General features: G+C 36.6%; 1 protein-coding gene across 5 annotated transcripts in view; it reads left to right on the top strand.

Annotated features, from left to right (window-relative positions):
• Positions 1–21,001, top strand: part of RALGAPA1 (Ral GTPase activating protein catalytic subunit alpha 1) — a 269,942-nt gene that overhangs the window by 162,089 nt on the left and 86,852 nt on the right. For all 5 annotated transcript variants that reach the window (XM_066277755.1, XM_066277758.1, XM_066277759.1 and 2 more), the window contains 5 exons: positions 1,388–1,456; positions 3,805–3,939; positions 4,685–4,868; positions 13,255–14,119; positions 18,510–18,581. In XM_066277755.1, coding sequence (XP_066133852.1) covers positions 1,388–1,456; positions 3,805–3,939; positions 4,685–4,868; positions 13,255–14,119; positions 18,510–18,581 — 1,325 coding nt within the window. The remainder of the gene's footprint in view (positions 1–1,387; positions 1,457–3,804; positions 3,940–4,684; positions 4,869–13,254; positions 14,120–18,509; positions 18,582–21,001) is intronic.

Raw genomic sequence — 21,001 nt, 5'->3', positions numbered from 1 at the left:
CAGATCATCTGCCACGATATTCCATTGTTTATGTTCAGTAAACCTTATTTTACTTTATAATGGCTGCAAAGTGTAAGAGTAGTGCTAATGGCAATTCAGATAGGCTGAAGAGAAGCTGTAAAGCGCTTTCTTTAAATGAAACGGTGGAAGTTGCTGTTGCTGCTAAAATCCACAGTGAGAATGAATCTTCTCTCCATGAAATTGTGAAGGAAAAGGAAATTTATGCTAGTTTGCTGAGAGACCACATTCACATAACTTTTATTATAGTATAGTGTTATAATTATTCTTTTATTATTACTATTAATCTCTTACCTTGCCTAATTTATAAATGAAACTTTATTATAGGTATGTATAATGTTCTTAAGGTCCATCCATGTTTTCATAAATATAGGTATGTATGTTAGGAAAAAACATAGTACATATAGGGTTTGATCCTCTCTGAGGTTTTAGGTATCCACTGGGAGTCTTGGAGTGTTAGACTTGTGTATAAGGGGGAATTGTGTCTTCTCCAATTTCCTTCATCAGTGTTTTATAGATTTTAGTGTGTAGGTCTTTCACCCACTTGATTAAATTAAATAATATTTCTAAATATTTTATTGATTTCAGTGAAATTATAAATGAGGATATCTTTCTTAATTTCTCTTTCTGATTGTTGCTTATATGTAGAAATGCAGTTGAATTTTTACATTGATTTTGTATCCTACAATTTTACTGAATACATTTATAGTTGTAGCAGTTTCTTTGGTGCAGTGTTTAGAGATTCCTATATATAATATCATGTCATCTGCAGAAGGAAATCATTTCACTTCTTATTTTCAGGTTTGGATGCTATTTATTTACCCAATTGCTATGGTAGGACTTCTAGTACTATGTTAAATAGAAATGGCAGTTGTGGACATTCTTGCCTTATTCCTGACCTTAGATGAAAGGCTTTTAAATTTTCACCATTAAATATGATGTTAACTATGAGATTGTCATTTATGGCCTTTATTTATGTTAAGGTACATTCCTTCTATACCTAATATGTTGAGCAGGGTAGATTTTTTTGAGTGACAGAATTGTGGATGATTTTCTTTTTTGCTTATCTATATATATTTTAATTTTACATATCTTGTGTTTACACATTGATTCATGAGTTGAGTTTGTGAGAAATCCATTTTATAGTTGACAGCATATACAATGTTGATTTTATATATGAGGATTTATAAATGGTTGATAGTTAAGTATACTTGAAATGTGTACATATTAAAAATTACTTTGAAATAACAGTGTTAATGTTACAATAGATTTTATATCATTTTAGCATTAACATTTAAGTTTTAGAGTATACCATTAGTTTAACATATTTGTGGGTTTTTTCCTTCTTTTTCGTTTTTTTTTATTATAGATCCTGATAGCCACTATTACCCATCTTTTGCCAAGTACAGAAGCTTCATCTTATGAAATGGACAAGAGGGTAATTTAAATTTTCTTTACTATTATGTAGTAAAATATATTTTGAAATTGTAAAGTTAAATACATGGTAATTTATCTTGTATTTAAAATTTTTTATAATGTGAAATATATTTTTCTATTATTTAAGTATAACAAGTTATGTTGTCATCCAAATTTTAAGTTAATTATGGTCATTTGATAAAATTTTTGAATCTCGGGATTATAAAGAACATATGAGGACATTCTCTCCATGTATAAATATTATGAAATCAAGATCCCATCTATGTGGGATATATATTTGTCCCTCTTTACTCCCTTCCCCCCTGCTCTTCTTTCTTGGTCAACCACTTAACTTTTGTCTATGTCCATGAATCTCAGTTTTACATCCCACCTATGTGTGAAATCATATAGTTCTTAACTTTTTCTGATTTACTTATTTCACTCAGTATAATGTTCTTAAGGTCCATCCATGTTTTTGTAAATGACACTGTCATTATTTCTTATGACTGAGTAACATTCCATTGTTTATATGTACCATATCTTCTTTATCCAGTCCTCTATCCAGGGACACTTTGGTTGTTTCCATGTCTTGGCCTCTGTGAATAATGCTGTGGATTGTAGTATGTATGGACTAATAATGCTGTAGTGAGCATGGGGGTGCATGTATCTTCATGCACCAATATTTTCATTGTGCTATTTCCACTTTCCTTTTTTTCCTGGTCAGATAATGTACTTCCTTGTTGGTCATTCGGTATTCCTAGTCTGGATTTGAATTTCCCTTTTATTTCTTGAAACTCTTATTTATCTTCTTTTTTTTCTCTTCTTTCTACATACACTGACTATTGTAATAGTTCTTTTTGTCTCTGCGTGATAGTCGATGAAAATTTGCGTTCAGCATTCTAACCCAGCTTTCGTCACCTTTTACTTTTGCATCTCTTCTGCTTCTAACAATTTTATGTGTTTCTTCCGTTATTCATCCAATTTTACTTTTCTTTTTACTTCTGGCTACTTCTGGCATTGTCTTTCCTCATTCTGCCCTAATAATAATTTCTAGTTTCAGTCCACTATTCTGATTCTCAGTCAGTTAAGTTCAACAGGGCAGTTCTATTTTTCAGGTGGACTTAGATCCATCAGGAATCATGTTGGCCCTGCAGTTCTTTTTTAGTACTCTTAGAGCTTCGTCCTCGTTTGCTGTTAATAGGCTGTGGCCAGCACTGCAGTTTTCATGCTCAGGGTGGACTTTTTCTGTTGGGGTGCTTTGTAGGTTTGTGCCTAGTTCCCTTTTTTCTTGCAGTGTTTCGCAAAGTGCCCATTGCTCTTCATGAAAGCTTCCTATGGGGTGAATGGGAAAAAGTTCACTGGGATTAGCTGTATGTTTTCTACTTATACATAATTTGAAGTTTGGATGTTCTGTTTTCTGGTTAAAGGGAGGATATGGGTTTTGTGATGTTTTATTGATTCTTTCTGTTCTTTTTTTAATTGAACTTACTGGGGTGACACTGGTTAACAAAATTATACAGGTTTCAGGTGCACAATTCTACAACACATCTCCTGTACACTGTATTGTGTGCTCACCACTCCAAGTCAAGTCTCCGTCCCCTCCATCATCACTTACCCAACCTGTACCCTCATCCACCTTTTTCAGCCCCTCTTTCTGTTCTTTATTGTTCTATTGGAGGATATGTTGAGAAATACAGACCAGCATACTCCTTGAGTTGGAGAATTAGTCTTCCAGTCTAAAGATCAACAGATTCCTTACTGCTAGTTGATTGACACTCTTATGGCACTAGTCTGATTCTTTATCCAATAAAATGGACCACATAGGTACTGCTATTATACTTCACATTTTGGATAAAAGTGTTTTGTTTATAACATCCATTAGTTTAAAAGTATCCAATGGAAAGATAAATAATAAAAAAATAAAGTTTCAAAAAGTGGTCAAGATAGTTAGGTCTTTCTAGCAGGATGCTAAGTGAGGTGTTGTTAAATCAGAAGAGGAATGTGGAAGTGATTGTAGTATGTATGGACTAAAACCTTTCATTTGTATTCCATTCCTTGAGCAATTAAATAAGTATAGCTAACAATTTTCTTTTAAGCTCAGTATATTTCTTTAATTAAAAAATTTAACATTTCTGTTTTTATTATCTTAAGGTTTCATTGTTCTTGCACTGAAATATAAGGTAGAAACCCACAATAATGTTCATATGAAACATGTTAAATGTAAGGTCTAGGTAAATATTAATGTTGGAATTTAGGCTTGATAGTTCCTGAAATAAATTGGTAAACAAAAAATAAGTTGGTGAATTTCTGTTAATTATTAAGTTCTTTAGGAGTTTGCAATAATAATTATCTTTGTTGTTGGTGGTGCAGTTGGTGGTATCTTTACTTCTGTGTCTTCTGGACTGGATCATGGCCTTACCTCTAAAGACATTGCTCCAACCAGTGCATTCTGCAGGAACAGAAAATGACAAAATAGAAAAATCTGTCCTCAGTTGCATTTATAAGGTAGGTTTGTTGCTTTATTGTTTATTTGGTAACCAAGGGTTTATAAAACCTAAAGAAATAGCCTGACTAGGCAGTGGCGCAGTGGATAGAGCATCAGACTGGGATACGGAGGACCCAGATTTGAGACCCCAAGGTTGCCAGATTGAGAGTGGGCTCATCTGGTTTGAGCAAAGCTCGCCAGCTTGAACCCAAGGTCACTTGCTTGAACAAGGGGTTACTCAGTCTGCTGTAGCCCCACAGTCAAGACACATATGAGAAAGAAATCAATGAACAACTAAGGTGTCGCAACGAAAAACTGATGATTGATGCTTCTCATCTCTCTCCATTCCTGTCTGTCTGTCCCTAACTATCCCTCTCTCTGACTCTCTCTCTGTTTCTGTAAAAAAAAAAAAACCCTAAAGAAATAACATTTCTTAGTATTTTTATTTACAGTGAGGTATTTTATAAGAGCATAAATTTATTTTACAGTACCAAAAGATTATTAAAAAGTAATTTCTATAATACATTGTCTTATTGCCAAATTATGAAAGAGGTCAAATCTTTGTTAAATATGAGACTCATTAGTTAAATTTTACTCATTCTTCTTCAGAAGTATTAAATTTTACCGTGATTGAAGAGCTAAGTTTTAAACAGTTAAATATCTTGTTAAGCTCTTGTATTTATCAGTAGACTTTTTTCTTCTTTTAATTTTATTTATTTATTTTTACTGAAAAGGAAAACTTGGTTGTTTTTTCCGTTTTTTCAGGTATTGCATGGATGTGTTTATGGAGCTCAGTGTTTTAGCAATTCAAGGTATTTTCCAATAAGCCTCTCTGACTTGGCATCTGTAGATTATGATCCCTTTATGCATTTGGAAAGTCTGAAAGAACCTGAACCTCTACATTCTCCTGACTCAGAACGATCTTCTAAACTCCAGCCAGTAACAGAAGGTAAATGAATCTTCTTCAGGACGATATGGTTGTTTGCGCTCTCTCAAGGCATGATTTGAGACCTTGGGTAGAAATAATAAAAGAGGCTATGTTTTACTTTGTAGTTGTTTGCCTTGCCTTGTATATTACTGCAAACTTTATTTTTAGTTTAAAAATAACTCCATATACATAATTACTAAGATTATATGTGATGGTATTTTTTATACCTCTGTAAGTTATTTTGATAAGTTCTTTTGAATATTTTACTTCATACATCGTCAGATTCATGTAATCGAATAAGACATTTCACTTTGGAGTCTGACAGACATGATACTGAATTTTAACTCATTTAATAGCTGAGTGACTGTGTCTCTATTCTTATTTGTAAAATGGAGATAATAACATTTTGTTCCCTTATAGTGTCATTTTGAGTATTAAATAAGGTAATATGTATAAAATCCTTTGTACAGTTTTTGGTTCATAGTGAACTGAATAACATTTTTTTAAAGCTACATTGCTTCTACATTCAGAGTTTACTATCTGATATAAGGAAAAGAAGTAAATAACCTTATGAGTATAAAAAGAAAAGTACATTTAATATACAGAGGTGGAGGGGATATACATGATAAAATTAGTATTAAGAACACTTTGAGTCTGACCAGGAGGTGGCGCAGTGAGCAGAGCATCAGACTGGGATGCGAAGGACCCTGGTTTGAGACCTCGAAGTCGGCAGCTAGAGTGAGGGCTCATCTGGTTTGAGCAAAGCTCACCAGTTTGGACCCAAGGTCGCTGGCTTGAGCAAGGGGTTACTCTGTCTGCTGTAGCCCCCAGTCAGGGTGCATATAAGAAAGCAATCAATGAACAACTAAAGTTCCACAACGAAAAAAAATAAATTGATGCTTCTCATCTCTCTCTGTTCCTGTCTGTCTCTATCTATCCCTCTCTCTGACTCTCTCTGTCTCTGTCCAAAAAAAAAAAGCACTGACAGTAGTATTTTACAGGAGTTGACGAATTATGGCCCATACCTGCCACCTGTTTTTATAAATAATATTTTATTTGAGACATCTCCAGGCTATTTGTTTATGTATTATTATGGCTGCTTTTGTGCAAACACTGTTGTATTGATTGGTTGCAACAGAGATTTGTGGCCCCTAAGGCCAAAAGTATTTTTTGCTGGCCCCTTATGGAGAAGTTTGCTGATCTCTGTTGTATTAGATTGATTTTAGGGAGGTTAACATAGGAGCAGAGAGACAAATTGTGAGACTGTTGCAATACTCCAAACTTCCCAAACTAGATCAAGAATATGAAAAAGTTCAGAGGCTTGGGAGGGAAAATGAGGAGAGCAGTGTTGGAAATGGTTTTGTTTGGGGTGCCGGTTGAATTTTTACATAAAGGTATCTATCTAGTAGACAATTTGTTGTATACATAGACCTAGATTTTAGCAGAGAGGTGTCTTTTAAGGGATATTTTATCGCTTCATATTCATTTTGAAATATCCCCTAATTTTTGTGAGCAGTATGTTGTGTATGTGTGTGTGTGCGTGAACACATGTGCATGCACTGAGAAGAAAAGTTGGAAAGGAAGGAAAAACACGAGCAATTTTTCAGAAGTGAAGAGAGGCAAAAGATTTTTAAAAGGACTAGACAACATTAGTAAATGATAGAGAGGTCAAGTATAAAAACACTGACAAATATGTCTGCTTTAGTTTCAGCAGACAAGTAGGAGGTAGAGGGGGATGGCTGTGGGTTGAGGAGCTAAAAGAGTTAAGGAAATAGAGCCATCTGTTGAAGTTTGACTATTAAAAAAAAGAAAGTGATGAAACAGAAGTAAGCTAAAGGATGATTCGGGGTTAAGGGATTTTTAAGGATGAAGAGAGTTGAAACTAATTATAAGCTGAGAGGGAAGGTGGGAAGGGGATCATCATTAATAGACTGAGTTCCTAACAGGGGAGCTGGTGAGTATAGGTGCTAATATTAGGCCTTCTTCTGAAACCTGAACAAAGATGGAAGTAAATTAAGGGGATTGAAAGAAGTTATTGAAGGCCTGAAAGAAAATGAAAACTGCAAAGTTTTACTAGCACCAATCAATATTCAGTAAGGTGGTATGGCAGAAATACAAACTATGGCTTTAAGAATATTGGTATACGGTTTAACCATGGATTCTAGGATTGGGAAGGATTTGTCTGATGCTGGGAAATGGCCAATAAGCTCGAAGAAAATGGAGTGATCCAGTGAATCAGAGTAGATGTGGTTGGTAAATAAGAAGTTCGATAGAACAGTGATTCTCAGCCTTGGCTGCACATTAAAGTACTGATGCTCTGCTCCCATCAGTAGAGAATTTGATATACTGATGTGAGATTCCTGGGGTTCTTAAATGCTTTGCAGGTGATTTGATTAATGTGCAGTCAAGGTTGAAGACCACTAAGAGGATCAGTATGTTAGGGCAGTGGTTTTTAAAGTGAGTTTTAAAGCAGTGAAACTTCTTCAAATAAATTTCACAGACCAATTTGTAAAACTTTTTAAAAAGATTTTATTGACTTTAGAGAGAGAAAAAGGCAGTGGGGAGGAGCAAGAAGCATCAACTTGTAGTTGTTTCTCATATGTGGTTTGACAGGGCAAGCCTAGGATTTTGAACCTATGACCTCAGTGTTCCACGTCAACCTTCTATCCACTGCACCACCACAGGTCAGACCCTATTTGTAAAACTTTTTAAAGTAGAGCTGCAGCAAGATAGAGGTTAGGATCCTTGTGACTTCCATCCATCTTCAGGGACTCTACAAAACAAAATTGGGAAATCGGTAGATTTGGAGTAAACTGTTAAGGAAAAGTTTGAGTTTTAAAGGCAAAATAGTGATAAATGATTAAAACATTTAGGTTGTAATTATGATAATAGATTGAGGACATAGAATGCAAGTGAAGATAAGACATTACACATCAAGGAAATAGGTTTAGGGTTTTGGATGGACCACAGATTGCTAATTGTCTAGAACACAAATATACAAGTGAAGTAGCTCAGATATAACATACTGAACAATACATTATAGCAAAATAACTTAGACAGTACTTGATATTGCAACTTTAAATTATTTCTTTAGATTTGGTATAGTAAAATTCTGTGTTTATTTTATGTAATAAAGTTATATGAAAACAATTGCTTTTTGCATTTTTTTTCTTTCTTTCTTTTTTTTATTAAGTGAGAGACAGGGAGGCAGAGAGACAGACTCTTATTAGCCCTGATTGCAATCCACCCAGCAAGCCCCCTACCAGGCAATGCTCTGCCCATCTGTGGCCGCTGCTCCATTGCTCAGCAATGGATCTATTTTAGCACCTGAGGTGAAGCCATGGAACCATCTTAAGTACCCAGGGCCAGCTTGCTTGAACCATTGGAGCCATGGCTGCAGGAGGGAAAGAAATAGAGAAAGAAGGAGCAGGGGACAGGTAGAGACCCAGATGGTCACTTCTCCTGTGTGCCCTGACCGAAAATTGAACCTGGGACTTTCACACGCCACGCAGACACTCTAACACTGAGCCAACTGGCCAGGGGCTTTTTGCATTTAAAAAAAAATTATTTTTCAATTAAAATTGACATTCAGCATTATTTTGTTAGTTTCAGGTGTATAGCAAACATAGTGGCTAGACAGTCATAATTACAAAGTGATCTCTCCAGTATTTCCAGTACCCACTTTGACACTATACATGGTTATTATAATATTATTGGCTGTATTTCCTATGCTGTACTTTACATCCCCATGACTATTTTATAACTACCAATTTTTTCTTAAAATCCCTTCACCTTTTTCATCCCAAACCCCAACACTCCTTCACTCTGGCAACCATAAATATGTGTTCTGTATCTATGAGTCTATTTCTGTTTTGTTTTGTTGTTTAGATTCTGTATATATGTGAAATCATATGGTATTTGTGTTTCTCTGTCTGACTTATTTCACTTAGCATAATACTCTCTAGGTCCATCTATGCCATCTGAAATTTTATTCTTTTTTATAGCCAAGTAATATTCCATTGTATATATGTACAACAATTTTTTTATTAACTCGTCTATTCATGTGCACACTTTTTGCATTCTAAAGGTGTAAAATGCTAAAAGTTTGATTCAAGACAATATAGCATATTTCTTAAATAGTGGAAGAAATGGTTTTCTTATGTAAAGGAAAATTTTGATATATTTCTACCAAATTTATTGTACTATTAACAAATAGTCACTTTAAAGGACACAAAGGTAAAGATTTAAATAAATGAGCTTTATATTGTTACCGAATAAATTATGGATTACTATTCTCTAAATGTAGTTATTCATTTTGGAATTTCTTAAAGGTATTAAGGACCAGATAAATGCAAAACCTTTTAGGAACAGCTGTGAACTAACAGCAGGTGATTCTGTGGTCTGTGGTGACTACATGCTGCGTTTTTTTAATGTGATTAAAATGACTAATCATTGTGCTCTTGTCTAAAGCATGCTTCATCATCTTCAAGTACTTTTTTGGCCAAAGATTTCTAAACATCGAGTGTTCCTAATAAACTCAGTATTGGATTGAACAAGTCTGATTTGAGAACTATTGGCAGGAGTAGTGGTAATTATTAAATTTACTAAAGAATAAAGCAAGGTAGTGAGGTTGGCTTTTTGTCAAATGGCAGTAGTCTTATTAGCAAGAAGTCATCATTTGCAGGGTCAGAGTGAAAGGAGGCTCCAAAGAATTCATTCTGTCCTAATTATAGTTTCACCTATACATATTATGCAAAGCTAATATTTAAAGCATTTGCCAAAATTAACTTCCTCGGCATGTTCTATTACAGTGCAGTGAATTGCAGCAGCTTTTTATGTCTTGTTGCTTTTGTATGCCATAATAATCTGTAATTATGGGTTTGCTGAAAATGCTGTAGGGTTTGTTTAATCTGACAATCTGAAAAGACAACCTTGAATAGACTTTTTTAAATGAATGCTTGTTACACAAAGCCTTAGAAACATTGATATCTTCATTTTGCATATTCGCACAAGGCTGGTTATTTTAGAATTTCATTTTGAATTTCTAAACTAGAGCATGTCATGTTTTCTTTATATCTAAGTAGATATGTAGAAGAGAGATTTGTATGTTCTATAGTTTATAACTAAAATATAAGTCTAACCTCCCAAGTAACAAGTTGAGAGATTTTTATCATTTAATATTTATACATATCCTAAATTTATAAAAACAATTTAGGACAGAAAATGCTTTAAATTTATTTTTTTAAGTTTCTAAATGGTAATTATGACATATTGCTGAGCAAGTTTATTTTAATTGCATTGCCACTGTTTCTTCCTTTGGGAAGAACATCTGTAGAATGGACTGGTATCTGGACTTAGGGGTAATGTTTTAGGGAAAGAGCTGGTTTATTCTTACAGTTTATTTATAAGCAAGTTTAAAGAAGGAACTTAAAAAACCTATGTTAATTATAATGCTCTCCAAATGAAATGATTTATATTGCTTCTGTTATATCTAATTTTGTGTATGTTTTCAGTTTATCTTCACAAAAAGTCTGTGGTATTCTTAGAGAAAAATAGGTCTTAAGGAGTTTTATGTGATTTGTCCATGATCACAGAGCAAGCCAGAGACAGAGTCAGGAATTCTCTTTTCTGAGATCTGTGTCTATTTTGCTTCTTCAGAAATGTTTGCTAAAAAGTAAAAAATAAAATGAGCCATCTTTTTAAGCTTATCACTCAAAAGGAAGAAAGAAAATAAAGAAAATTATTTTTCTACATCAAAAACATTTTAAATCTTTAATTATATATTTTATTACCATTTAAGACAAGATTTTGTCTTATTTAAATGAGCATTTTCAATTTATCATGGCTTTTTATTTAGTAATTTATGCTAAATAATAGTTTCTTGAAGTTAGTATATACAGAAAAAAAATTTTGAATTGGTTTTATATGTCAGTGATTTACCAAAAACAAAGGGCAGCTGAACAAAAGACAAAAATATAGAGATCACGGTTGTGGTAAAGATGGAAGTAACATTGAGCTGGGAAGCAAAAGACCAGTACTGATGTAAAATATTCTATAACAGGCAAATCCCTTGACTTCTGTGAACCTGTTTGTCCTCATGTACGTACAAAGAAGTACTGGCCAAATTCTCTATAAGGTCCCTTAAAGTGTTAAAACATTTATTATATTCTAAGTTATAATTAAAGAAGAAAAAGCAAGCCACCCCTCTGTTTTTCATCAGCTCGTGACATATCTTTTTACTTATAGTCTTGAAAATGTGGAACTGAATTAAGGTTAATCATTTAATGTTGTTATCTAGTGTTGGATAACTGATTTTCAGAACTAGCCATAAATATAATGGGTAAAACAGCTCAATGTAATTGAGTTTTTAAGTAAACTGAAAAATGTTCTATGTACATGTATGTAAACATAAAAATTGATTAATAATGGAAAAAGCTTGACATTTTGGTAATTGGTAACATTTCAAAATCAATCAAAAGCCCAAAGAAAACTGTCCTTTTATAAAGTTGAAATAATGGAGTTGATATTAGTATTAATGGCATAGCAGTTGGTTTGTTGCTAACTCACCCCATACCCAGTGGTATTGGTTCTGACTCTTGATGGCTGTAGCCTTGAAAATGTAACATTCTTCTTCTCTCTGACCTCTTTTTAAGTAATCATACCAGCAGTGTACAAGCTAGTCTTATAAATTTTTAAAATTGGATTTATTGAGGTATAATTTACATAAAGTAAAATTTATCCTTTTTTGTGGTAGGAATTTTACTATACGTACATTGATTTTGTTGGTGGTTACACAGTTTATATGGTTACCAAAATTCATCACAAAGTACACTTAAGATTAAGGAATTTATTGACTATAGATAATATTTTGATTATATATTTATTCTGACATCTAGGCCATAGTATTCTCAAATGATTGACTTTCAGAATATAAGTAATACTCAGGTCATTCCGTAACTGGTAGAACAGTACAGAGATACAGTCATTCTGTAATCATGTCTGTAACTAAGACCAGAACACTGTAAACACACACAGACAAAAACAGAACGAAAATCCTCTTTCTGTATGAATGATTAGTACTTCTTTACCACTGACAACTCGCTTTCCATCTCCTAGATGAAAAGTATCAAGATATAAATATCACTGCCTGACTGGTGGTGGTACAAGTGGGTAGAGCATTGACCTGGGACACTGAGGCCCCAGGTTGGAAAGTCCAAGGTCCCTGGCTTGAGCCCAAGGTCCCTGGCTTGAACCCAAGGTCGCTGGCTTGAGCAAGGAGTCACTGGCTCAGCTAGATCCCCCTGGTCAAGGCACATACAAGAACCAATCAATGAACAACTAAAGTGCCCCAACTGTGAGTTCATGTTTCTCATCTCTCTCACTTCCTGTCTCTCTCTTTCTTAAAAAAAAAAAATTATGAACATCACCAAATTGTCCCCACTTCGTGACACCACTCATTCCTGAGCTGGTTTCTACATCAACACTCCTTAGAATGACACTGGCAGTCTTGGTCTAGTGGGTTTTGACATGTTACTGCCTATCTCCACTTTCTTTTTCCTCCCTTTACTTTTTTTTTCTGTGTTCATTCTCCCCTTTTCTCCCTTTTCCTTCTTTTTTAGGTTCTGCCATTAGGCACCTTGCCTTTTCAGGCCTCATATTGCTGTTTGTTGAGTTTTTTCTTCCTCCTGTTTCCTGTGATTTTTAAAAGTTACTCATATGGATATGTTCTTTATCTATTTGCTTTCCCTAATATGCTAAACGGGAGGAAAAAATCCTTTTATACAACTAACTGCTCAAACTAGACTACAGTGCTCCTAAAGAATACCTTAGGGAAAAAAATTCATATGCAGGCTCATAAAATATGTTTTCCTTTAAAATAAAGCTTCATTGTCATATACTGATAACAGTGACTTACTGATTAAATTGATGACAACTCCTGAAGTTTAGTGAAAGGTCGCTTTTCTCTGAAACTGGTACATCATTGATAAAAGCCATAATTAAGTGACATTAAAGGCATGCTGTAAATTTTCTGAACTGCTCATGAGATAAACTTATCAGTGGGATTTCATTGACTTTCTAATGTAAGTGCTAAGTGATTTCTAATACTTGTGATCCTCCTTTTAAGGTATGATGTGTATTTAAAGGCTTAAGTTGAAATTATTCCATAAGCAAAAATTTTAAAAAGGGCTTCCTTATAAAATTAACAGCAAAACTTTATTAAATAACAGTTTTCTTATTTGTCATTATTCCTGTAATCCAGTCTACGTTGGAAATATTAATTACTGGAGTTCTTGAATGTGATTTTGATAATGTGATGAAGTTCTTATTTGTTGTCTAATGGTTTCATTGTTACATGATATCCAAGGAAGCAATAGTATTTCCACTTATTATTTATTTTTATTTCTAGTGAAAACTCAAATGCAGCAAGGATTAATTTCTATAGCTGCCCGCACTGTCATTACGCATCTGGTAAATCACTTGGGTCATTATCCAATGAGTGGTGGTCCTGCTATGTTAACAAGTCAAGTGTGTGAAAATCACGACAATCATTACAGTGAAAGTACTGAACTTTCTCCTGAACTCTTTGAGAGTCCAAATATCCAGTTCTTCGTGTTGAACAATACAACCTTAGTGTCCTGTATTCAGATCAGATCGGAAGAGAGTATACCAGGAGGAGGTTTATCTGCTGGTCTTGCCTCAGCCAATTCAAATGTCAGAATTATAGTACGTGATCTCTCTGGAAAATATTCATGGGATTCTGCAATCCTGTATGGCCCACCTCCTGTAAGTGGCTTGTCAGAACCTACATCTCTCGTACTTTCATTGACTCAACAAGAGAAGCCAGAGGAGCCTCTTACATCTAATGAATGTTTGGAAGGTACAACAGTAAAAGATGAGATTTCCTGCCAGTTTAAAAGAAGATTTAGAGAAACTGTACCAACTTGGGATACTATCAGAGATGAAGAAGATGTTTTGGATGAGCTTTTGCAGTATTTAGGTGTAACTAGTCCTGAATGCTTACAGAGAACTGGCATCTCACTTAATATCCCTGCTCCACAGCCTGTGTGCATTTCGGAAAAACAGGAAAATGATGTTATTAATGCTATCCTCAAGCAGCATACAGAGGAAAAAGAATTTGTTGAGAAACATTTTAATGACTTAAACATGAAAGCTGTGGAGCAAGATGAACCAGCACCTCAAAAGCCTCAGTCGGCATTTTATTATTGCAGATTGCTTCTTAGTATATTGGGAATGAATTCCTGGGACAAAAGGTAAGACTAAAGCAGAAATTTTTTTCTTTTAACACATTAGTCTTGTTTATCTTTTATGTTCTTTTTTATGTGTGTGTGTGACAGAGACAGAGAGAGGACAGATAGGGACAGACAGACAGGAAGGGAGAGAGATGAGAAGCATCAATTCTTTGTTTCTGCACCTTAGTTGTTCATTGATTGCTTTCTTATATGGGCCTATGGGGGGGGGGGGGATACAGTAGACCAAGTAACCCCTTGCTCGAGCCAGTGACCTTGGGCTCCAGCTGGTGAGCCTTGCTCAAATCAGATGAGCCCCACACTCAAGCTGGCAACCTCAGGGTCTCAATCTGGGTCCTCTGCATCCCAGTCCGACCAGGCTTGTTTATCTTTTGATCAAGCATTTTAGTCTTTTTTCTTCACTAAATTTTATCCACCAATTAGTTTCTTGACCAGTAGGCAGATTTTTTTTTTTAGAGAGAGAGAAAGAAAAACAGGAAGGGTGGGAGGAGATGAGAAGCATCAACTCATATTTGCATCACTTTAGTTGTTTGTTGATTGCTTCTCATATGTGCCTGGGGGGGGGGCCTCAAGCTAAGCCAGTGACCCTTTGCTCAAGCCAATGACCTTGGGCCTCAAGCTAGTGACCTTGGGATCATATCGCTGATCCCACACTCTAGTCAGTGACCCTGCACTCAGTCTGGTGAGCCCACGCTCAAATCAGCTAGTCCACACTCTAGCCAGTGACCCTGCACTCAGTCTGGTGAGCCCACGCTCAAATTGGCTAGTCCACACTCTAGCCAGTGACCCTGCACTCAGTCTGGTGAGCCCACGCTCAAATCACTAGTCCACACTCTAGCCGGCGATCTCAGGGCCCTCGGTATCCCAGGTCCATGCTCCATCCATTGCGCCACCACCAGTCAGGCAGATTTTTTTTTTGTTTTGAGTCCACTGAGTTATTTCAGTATTCAAGGAATAAATTAACTATTAACATTTTCTTTTTTTTTTGTATTTTTCTGAAGCTGGAAACGGGGAGAGACAGTCAGACAGACTCCCGCATGCGCCCGACTGGGATGCACCCAGCACGCCCACCAGGGGGCGACGCTCTGCCCACCAGGGGGCGATGCTCTGCCCCTCCGGGGCGTCGCTCTGTCTCGACCAGAGCCATTCTAGCGCCTGGGGCAGAAGCCGAGGAGCCATCCCCAGAGCCTGGGCCATCTTTGCTCCAGTGGAGCCTTGGCCGGAGGGGAAGAGAGAGACAGAGAGGAAGAAGAGGGGGAGGGATGGAGAAGCAAATGGGCGCTTCTCCTGTGTGCCCTGGCCGGGAATTGAACCCGGGTCCCCCGCACGCCAGGCCGATGCTCTACTGCTGAGCCAACCGGCCAGGGCCCTATTAACATTTTCATAATGACTAGTAGATCTATCGGATTTAGAAAGTATAGGTCATATAATTGAAAAAAAACTTTATTTTTTCAACCTTTATGTAAGCTGATAGGAATAACTTTCTTCTTATTCAAAGCACTTGTGACACCAATGTGAGGGTTTTTCCACACCACGCAGTTCCAGCACTACCTGGAGTTAGCACAGATAGTTAAAGGGCTCAGACCTACAAGACTGCCCTTCACTCCGGTTCACCTGTACTTCTGACTAACCAGCTCTAAATCAGAGTTTCCCACAACCCCTTTCTTGGGTTTGATAATTAACTCTAATGGCTCACAGAACATTTACTTACATTTACCAGTTTATTATAAAGAATACAAATAAATGGCCAGATAGAGTTCTAGAAGGGTTCCAAGTATAGGGCTGCCTGCCTTCCCAGCACATTGTATGTGTTCACCAACCAAAAGTTCTTAAAACTCCATAATTTAGAGATTCTTATGGAGGAATCATATAGGCATAATTGATATCAACAATCTACAAACCCTCTTCTTACCCAGAGATAGAATTCAAAGTTCCAATCTTCTAGTCATGGTTGATATTTCTAGTAACAAGGCCTTATTCTGAAATTATCCAGGAGCCCACCAAGAGTCACCTCCTTAGAACAAAAAATTCTCCAGTTACCCAGGACATCCTAAGGGATCTAGGAACTCTATGAAGATGTTTCTGTCAGCTCCATCACTCAGAAATTTACAACGGTTTTAGGAGTTCTGTGTCAGATCCAAATAAATATTTATTATGTCACATTAGCCTAATGGGTTTTTTTTAGACAAATACTAATATGATAATTTCTTGTTTATATCTGGAATTAACTCAAGATTTAGCATCAAATCAAGAAAAGAATCTGACCATCATTAAAAAAAAATTTTATGCATGTTACAAAGCCTCTTTAAACACTAGTATTTAAACACATAAACACACAAAGTATTCAAGTAAATTAGGTAGGAGTCAAATGAAAAGGCATTAGACTTAAATCAGAAGACCCAGGTTAGAGTCATTTAACCTGTAAGGAAATAAGTCCCACCTCACATAATAGTGAGGATTAAATTAGGTAATGTACATAAAGTACTGAAATTGCACACTAGTAGAAAGCATTATTTGTATATAGTTACTTTCTAAATTTCTATGAAATTGAAAGCTATAGGGAAATATATGACTCACAAAAATTAGGGGATATTTGGCCCTGGCCGGTTGGCTCAGCGGTAGAGCGTCGGCCTGGCGTGCGGGGGACCCGGGTTCGATTCCCGGCCAGGGCACATAGGAGAAGCGTCCATTTGCTTCTCCACCCCAACCCCCTCCTTCCTCTCTGTCTCTCTCTTCCCCTCCCACAGCCAAGGCTCCATTGGAGCAAAGATGGCCCGGGCGCTGGGGATGGCTCCTTGGCCTCTGCCCCAGGTGCTAGAGTGGCTCTGGTCACGGCAGAGCGACGCCCCGGAGGGGCAGAGCATCGCCCCCTGGTGGGCAGAGCTTCGCCCCTGGTGGGCGTGCCGGGTGATCCCGGTCAGGCGCATGCGGGAGTCTGTCTGACTGTCTCTCCCCGTTTCTAGCTTCAGAAAAATACAAAAAAAAAAAAGAAAGAAAAAAAATTAGGGGAGATTTTATCACTTCATAGTCATTTCGAAATATCCCCTAATATTTGTGAGTATATATACAAGAAGCATTATTTCAAGTATTTCATTTTGTAGTAGAAGGGGAGCTCAGATATTACTAGATGAATAAATCTCAAATGCATATGAGTATTGAAAGAGTACTATTTGCTTGCTTAATGTTTAACTTGATTTAAACATTTATTAGAAGGGAATATCCTTTGGCTTATGGGAAAGCCACATTTTATCAAGAACACGATCGGCCTTATGATATATCTCCAAATATAGATAATTGTTATTCATATAAATGTATTCTACTATTTTGCTATAGGATGGTCTGTATATTGTCTTGAGAAAAATTAAAGGTGAGAAGTGGTATTTCACCTCAGCAGGCATTGATTTCATGATTATGATTTGTACATATGTTAATTCCCTCCTTATCTGCAGGGAATGCATGCCAAGACCCACAGGAGATGCCTGCAATGGGATAGTACTACATATATATGGAATGTTACATACACACCCCTGATAAAGTTTAACTTATAAAGTAGGCGCAGTAAGAGTTAACAATAAGTAATAATAAAATGGTAGAAATGGTAGAGTTGTAACAATATACTGTAAACAAGGGTATATGAATGTGGTTTCTCTCTCTCTCTGGTAACCAAGGTGCCTCCTAACTGACTAACAGGTGTGTACCATGTACAGTGTGGATACACTGGACAAAGGGATGATTTATGTCCCAGGCAGCATGGAGCAGGACAGTGAGGTTTCATCATGCTACTCAAAGCAGCACACAAAATTTTTGAATTATTTCTAGAATTTTACATTTAATCTTTTCGGACCTCGGTTGACCATAGGTAAATGAAACTGTGGATAAGAGAGGACTATGGTATTTTGTATCTATAGAACATATTTGGTAATATTTATACCTACATTGCTTCATAGTATAAAATACACAATATAAAACAAGGAAGAAAGCAAATTCCACCCAGATTTTACATGCTTACTTGGTAATGATTTAGATTTTGAGAATATTTTATTTCTCATGAGGAAAAACTTTTTCACTTTATGAAACATTTGAGAAGGAATCCATAAGTATTTTTACTCATTTTTTTCTGGATGTGAGTTTGGGAGGCTTACTTCATCTGCAAAGAAAAATGAAATGGTGGATAGATATCGATCGATCCACTAGCAGAAATTTATGAAGGTCTGAACAGAAGTAATGACATATATTCTTTACATTTTTGTAAGGTCTGTTCCTTTTTGTGTTAGAAGTATAATAAGGCAAGAAAAGTGTTAAGAGTTGCAGGCGGAGAGTGGAAAGTATTTCTGAGAGTGTCATATCATTCACTGCACAGGTGATGAAAATGTTCATAAATTTCTCTATTTAGGAGGAACTTTCATCTCCTGAAGAAAAATGAAAAACTACTTAGAGAACTTAGGAATTTGGATTCAAGACAGTGGTAAGTTGTTGGAAAACCCCAAATTTATTTACTAGCAACTGTCAGCCATCTCTCTGTTTATGTATGCATAATACTGTATTGTTGAATTACTTGTTTCTGAGGAGAATCTGTATTTTATTTATTTATACATTAGAAATACTAAAGAAAAATGCAAGGCTTACATTAAAATTTTTGGTATCTTTTAATTGTTCAGACCTTTTTTATGAATTTCATAATCATCTTTTGAGTTGCAGAAATCTGATTGAAGCCATATATATATATATATATATATATATATATATATATATATATATTGGGGGGGGGTTCCCATACTCAGATGTTCCAAATATATCTTTTTGATTATTCTAAGAGGCCCCAAATGAAATGACTGGTTGTATGGATATAGTTTGTTATATTGCTACAAATCTGATTTCTCTATAAGTTCTTGGATATGTACCCATTAAAATGTAGAGTTTGATGTGTAAAAACCCTGTTTTTTGGGGTTTTTTTTTAATAGAGTCAGAGAGAAGGACAGACAGGGACAGACAGACAGGAACAGAGAGAGATGAGAAGCATCAATCATCATTTTTTTGTTGTGGTACCTTAGTTGTTCATTGATTGCCTTCTCTTATGTGCCCTGACCATGGGGCTACAGCAGACCGAGTAACCCCTTGCTCAAACCAGCAACCTTGGGTCCAAGCTGGTGAGCTTTGCTCAAGCCAGATGAGCCCGTGCTCAAGGTAGCGACCTCGGGGTAAAAACCCCGTTATAAAATCATTTTAATGATCTCTATTTTCCTGTTGTATCTGGATGAGATTACCTGGGAAACCATTAGTAGAAACTACAAAATATTACTTAACTGGATTTCCTATAAGGCTAATTAATTTATATATTATATATGTGCTACTTTCCTTTCCAGACTTATAAAATGAAATTTGTGGAGGCTCGGGCAAGTTGGCTCAGCGGCAGAGCGTGGGCCTGGCGTGTGCATGTCCTGTGTTCGATTTTCGGTCAGGGCACCCAAGAGAAGTGCCTATCTATTCCTCCCCCTCTCGCTTCTCTGTCTCTTCCCGTCCCTGCCTGCAGCCATGGCTCAGTTGGAGTGATTTGGCCCCAGGCACTGAGGATGGCTCCATGACCTCTGCCTCTGGCGCTAAAAAATGGCTCCGGTTGCAACGGAGCAAAGGCCCCAGATGGGCAGAACATCGCCCCCTGGTGGGCTTGCCAGGTGGATCCCGTCTGGGGCACATGCAGGAGTCTGTCTCAGCCTCCCTTCCTCTCACTAAAATAAAATAAAAATAAAATGAAATTTGTGGATAGGTGCCTCTTGGCAGTATAACTAGAAATACAGTAATAAAGCAACACTTTGAATGTTACCATTATTAAGAATACCTATATTTCTGAGATCTGAAATTTGCATCCTCCTTAACATCCACATTTCTCGCTCTTTCGTATCTTCACTCAACTGGTGTTTCATAATTACATATCTCTAGTTTTTTACTTTTCCTGTTCCCACATTAAATCTGCCCACCCACCTCTGATTTCACTTGCCTTCTTATCCCGCAAATTCACACACTGTCAACCATTTTTTAAAATGCCATATCTAGCACCCTAAACACTATCCTACAGTTAAGTTTATGGCAGTAATCAATTCTCTAATCAGAATAATTTTTAACATCTACTTTCTCTACTCCTAGGCAGCAGTACATTACCATAGAGAAAATTATCAAACCAGTGTGGTGATAAAAAGTATTACTGTAGATTCATAGTCCTTTATTTCCACAGTCTTCTCAGCTGTTTGGCATATTTCTTAGCCCTGTTCACTGCTTACGTGGTTTGTCAGAGTAAATATTACACACCACTTTTTTGTTCCTAGGACTCTTCATTATAGTAAAACGGTCGTATCTATTCTAACCTCACCAAAATTGAAGTGTGTGACCTCCTATATGAAAGACAATTTGCTAGAACAGTAGCTCTGTTTTTTTGGGTTTTTTTGTTTTTGTTTTTAAGTGAGAAGAGGGGAAATAGTGAGACAGACTCCTGCAGGCACCCTGGCCAGGATTTACCAGCAATGCTGAGCTATTTTTAGTGCTTGAGGCTGATGTGTTTGGACCAACTGAGCTATCCCCAATGCCTGGGGCCATGCTTGAACCAATCAAGCCACTGGCTGTGGGAGGGGAAAAGGAGAGGAGGAGAGGGAGTGGGGAGAAGCAAATGGATGCTTCTCCTTTGTGTCCTGACCAGGACTCAAACCTGGGACATCTATACGCCAGGGCAACACTCTATCCACTGAGCCCCCAACCAAGGCCTAGAACAGTACTTCTTAACGTTTGTTCTTCCACACATTCACATTTTGACTTACATTAGTCTCAGTAATTAAGTCCAGTGATTTCTGGTAATTGGGAAATTAGTTTGAAACAAGCCACCCACCATACCATCAC

This window comes from Saccopteryx bilineata, chromosome 4 (assembly GCF_036850765.1).
Source record: "Saccopteryx bilineata isolate mSacBil1 chromosome 4, mSacBil1_pri_phased_curated, whole genome shotgun sequence".
Lineage (NCBI taxonomy): Eukaryota > Metazoa > Chordata > Mammalia > Chiroptera > Emballonuridae > Saccopteryx > Saccopteryx bilineata.
The sequence above is the reverse complement of the archived record's forward strand: the minus strand, read 5'-3'. Positions and strand labels throughout refer to the sequence as shown.